Below are 4,836 nucleotides of genomic sequence, written 5' to 3'. Positions count from 1 at the left end.
TATTCATATATATACATATACATACCTATTAACACTCAAATTGCATTGCCACACTCTCATACAGCCGGTGGTGATCCTTTCCGTGCGACGCGTGTGCGGTCGCTGAAGAATGCCCATTGGCACGTGCTGCAGTTGGAGCAGATTGCTGAGCAGCCGGGAGTGTTTAAGATGTGGGTCATTGTGCATGGACAGATGCGCTCGTTTACGCTGACGGTGCCGCGGGTGTTCTACGTCAACACACGTACTGAGGATAACTTTGAGGTGTGTGTGGGGTGTGTGGGGTGTGTGTGGTGGTGCTTGGTGAGGTACTTCTGCATGCATGCATGCATGGGCCGGGTTGTGCGTATGAATCTTCAACGCTGGGTGTGTGGGGGGGGTAGGGGGGGGTACCCCATGGCTTCGTTGGGCAGTTCGGTACATATATACCTACTCGTGCATAGACAGATGATCTCGTTCGCGCTATGAGTGTTTTGTCTGTTGTTTGTCAGCACACACACTGAGGGTAACTCGGAGGTGTGTGGGTGAGTGTGCGATACACAACCAGTGCATGCAGGTGTTTGTGTGTGTGTGTGTGTGTGTGTGTGTGTGAATAAACGGGGGAGTGTATTGAGCATATGTACTAACCTTTTGCCTTGGTACACCCATGTGAACCAAAGTATATGTAGTTTGATATGCGAAACCTTCAACCTTTCCCAATACAAACGTATTGACGACATACAACACTAAATATACCTGCACTACTCGTGTCTTTCTGCAGTGTGTTATATGTATACATATTCTAGTCACGCCCACACCATACTATCATGCCTAACATACACACCCACACCATACTATTATGCCTAACATACACACCCACACCATACTATCATGCCTAACATACACACCAGTATCTCCGTACAACTCATCACTGCCCTGCCTTGCCACACACCCACCCGCCTGCACCCACACCCACACACGCACTCAGAAATGGCCGCGGGTGAATCTGAAGCTGCCGCGTGGGTCTCCATGTCTGTATCTATACGAGTTCAGGCAGAGTGAAGCACGGTACCAGCGCATGTTCCATGATGTCAAGATGTTGGCTGAGCTGATGAGTCATCCCGATGTGGAAGGCGTGTATGAGACCAAAGTGCCGCTTGACTATCGCGCACTGGTGCAGCTGGGATGTATCGTACAACTGGCCGCAGATAGCAAGGTGTGTAGGACATAAGAAGTAATTCATATGGAGATAGCAAGGTGTGGGAGTACAGACGGAGTACAGACACCATGTGTGTGAATACAGGGTAAGAGGCGTGGGTACAGAAGTAATACATGTATGTGGAGATAGTAGGGTGTGTAGGTACTAAAATAATACATGTATGTGGAGAAAGTAGGGTGTGTGGGTAATGAAATAGTACACGTGTATGTATCAATCGTTTGAGTGAATGGCTGTGTTTGTGCATGCACATCGCGTGCAGTGTGCGTGTCTGTGTGGTTACGAGCTCTGTTGTTTTATTCAGTATAGTTATAGCGTTGTGTTATTCAGTATAGTTGTAGCGTTGTGTTATTCAGTATAGTTATAGCGTTGTCTTATTCAGTATAGTTATAACGTTGTGTTATTCAGTATAATTATAGCGTTGTGTTATTCAGTATAAGTATAGCGTTGTGTTATTCAGTATAATTATAGCGTTGTGTTATTCAGTATAGTTATAACGTTGTGTTATGCAGTATAATTATAGCGTTGTGTTCAGTATAGTTATAGCGTTGTGTTATTAATGTAGTTATAGCGATTTAAGTCGTGTACGAATGCACAGCAACACTTAGCTATACCTCTGCAATGGCACTATCATCTTGTCTGTATGTATGTATATACGTATGTATGTATGTATACAACTATGTATATATGTACCATTCGTCGTACACCCATATGTACCTATTCAGCATTGAGCTATTGCCTTGTACCTACTCAGCATCGAGCTATTGCCTTGTACCTACACAGCACTCCAATACAGACATCGACTTCGAGCTCAAGGATCTGGATGTGAAGCGTGACCGCAATATAGTACAACGCTCCTACCTACCGAGAAATTCGTTCGACTATATCTATTTATATCACAGCGCGGGACAAGCCGCCAATGACCGACGCGCTATATACGGACTATTCTTCTCGGCCACTAAGAAGGCGACGATATTGGTGGTGGACACAGTTATTAACAATCAACTGGGCAATGTCAGGTGTGTTGTGTGGGTGGTGTGTGCTGTGGGTGTGTCTGTCTACGCTTGCTTGTTGGCTGCTTGGTTGCATCTCACGTACGTGTGATACACAGATGACTCATGTGATATACAGATGGCTCATGTGATATACAGATGACTAATGTGATATGTCCGGGTGTTCATTGTGTTAAGCTCAATGGCTTATGTACTACTCTATGTTGAATAACTTATACATCACTCTATGTGGAATAGCTTATGCATCACTCTATGTTGAATAGCTTACGCATCACTATGTTTAATAGCTTATGCATCACTCTGTTTGGCTATGTATGTCGTACTCGTCAAATGATCGGCAGAGACTATCCGGCGGCAGGCACCACAGGCCCTCTCGTAGCGAGTTTCAAAGTGTTGCTAGTTGCCTCACACATCTCACCACTACCACTCTCCTGTTCGGTACCTTCCAGACTATGATACGAAACCAACTGCTCAGGCAATTCAAAATCCCATACTTCTTGCTACTGCTGCCTTATTTCTCACATGTGATATTAACCCAGTCTTATTCCTTACCTTCCAAACGATGATACGAAACCAACTGCTCAGGCAATTCAAAATCCCAAACCTCTTGCTGCCGTTGTCTTATTTTCTCACGTGTCATAATAACCCTGTCTTATTCCGTACCCTCCAGACGACTGTACGAAACCAATCGGTCGGATAGAGAGAATTGGCTGCGCCAATGGGCTGCCGCACAGACGGACATCATGGGAGATCCAATCAGATTCGAACACTTGGTGCCGCAGGAGTACAAGTTTGAGGTTCACCATGTCCTCCCAGGTAGGCATTAGCGGTAGTCATAGCGTTCTGTTTGGTACTGAGCTAAAGCAGTGCTTGGTGATTCATGCATAGTTCTCTATAGCAGCCGCGAGAATTCTTTTGCCTACCTATACTACCCACCCCCAAGAAGTACATCCGCCATGTACTTTTAACATTGCGCCTACCTACACCTCCCACCCCTTAGAACGTCAGCTATACACGGCCTTGCAGAAGGCTGTGACTGACCATGTGCTGGAAGTGCGTGAGAACGGTGACCAGCGACCCACATTGCTGGTGGCGCAGACAGCCACACCCGTCACCAAACTAGCTCAGAGCGTGCCTGCGTTTAACGACTACCCATGCTGTATGTTAACATTCGTGTGTGTGTGTGTGTGTGTGTGTGCGTGTAGGTGTGTGTTTGTGTGTGTGTGCAGGAGTGTGCGTGTATCTACGTGTATCTGGGTGTGTGTGTGTACGTGTACGTGTGTGTGTGTGCGTGTAAAAGTGTGTGTGTGGGTATATATATTTATATATATGTGTACATGTGTGCTGTACGGGATAATGGGAATAGGTGCGTCTGTGTGACCTCGTACGTAGTGATTGGTGTAGACAACACACCTTTACAGTTTTTCATTCATAAGTGGGAGTGACCCGTCCGCTCCAGCACACGACCAAACTGGTGAACTGCGTGCATTCAAACGCCAAAGTAATACTCTTCAGTGCTTTATATTTGTACACTACATATGCCATATGTTTGTAAGTCCGTATGTCATATATATGTGTGTACCTATGTTATGTGTATATCTATGCTGGTGGTGTAGACAACCACGAGTAAGCAGGCTGACCTCAAATACACTCACCTACAACTACTGTGTATGTTGTTCGGGTGTGCAGGTATAGCGTATGCGTTTTATGTTTTCCCCTGTGCTAAACCTAACTACCTATCCTGCTTTGTCCCGTTTTATCCCGTATACGTTTTTCATTGAACATCCGATCCAACCACCTACCTATCAACTACCCCTTGCTGAACCTAACAATTCGTCTCGCTTTGTCCCGTTTTATCCCGTTTTCGCTGTTCAGTGAACATCAATCACAACCACCTGCACAATAACTACCCCGCGCTACAGTGGCAAGAAGCGGCCGTCAAGCAAATGTTCATCACGAGTGTCTTCAAGGTAGGTATCTGTCTCTGTGAAGGCGGGTATCTGTCTCTATGCATGCACATCCGCGTACGGAAGTGTGCATTGCGTGTGTGTGTTGGTTTGCTTGTTGGCAATACCACTGTGTACAGTTGTGTGTCTGTTGCCACACACTCTCAACTGTTATAATTTTTTTAAACCCCTAAAACCCTAAAACCCTAAAACCCTAACCCTAAAACTCTCAACTGTTATGGTTGGGCTGTTTACTACGTAGCATTTAGTTACCATCCAAACCCCCATGCACCTATAGTGGGCGTGAAGAATATTCTTAACCACCTGGTTTAATTCTTCATCCTCCCAGCCAGTATGAAGATAGTAAAGAGTTTTAGTGATGAGTAGGCTGTCTCTTGAGTCCTCTAAACACAGTGTTGTGTTGTAAAATAATATAGCTTGTTGTTAAGAGGTGACTGGTAGCTAGAGATAAGGATACACAATTATAGAGACATGCCCATGTTCCTAATTATATAGACACACCCATGTTCCTCATATTCACCCGCAGGAGGAATGGCTCGATACGCAGATCGAACACGCACGGTATGGACAAGTGCCAGTGGGCAATCTACCACCAGACGTCACTACATTCGTCGCAGATATCGAATTCTCACGGCAGGTAAGTGGCTGTGCTATTTGTCAGATT

The 4,836-nt window shown here is 45.5% G+C and overlaps 1 protein-coding gene across 1 annotated transcript; it reads left to right on the top strand.

Moving 5' to 3' along the window:
* Positions 1 to 64: 64 nt before the first annotated feature.
* SARC_13013 (hypothetical protein) lies at positions 65 to 4,809 on the top strand (the record flags this gene model as incomplete). Its single annotated transcript, XM_014292865.1, has 7 exons — positions 65 to 261; positions 965 to 1,192; positions 1,976 to 2,211; positions 2,876 to 3,021; positions 3,206 to 3,364; positions 4,081 to 4,175; positions 4,699 to 4,809. Coding segments are annotated over 7 exons (1,172 nt in total), but the record flags the coding sequence as incomplete, so codon positions are not given.
* Positions 4,810 to 4,836: the final 27 nt, after the last annotated feature.

This window comes from Sphaeroforma arctica (assembly GCF_001186125.1).
Source record: "Sphaeroforma arctica JP610 unplaced genomic scaffold supercont1.2811, whole genome shotgun sequence".
NCBI lineage: Eukaryota > Ichthyosporea > Ichthyophonida > Sphaeroforma > Sphaeroforma arctica.
The sequence above is the reverse complement of the archived record's forward strand: the minus strand, read 5'-3'. Positions and strand labels throughout refer to the sequence as shown.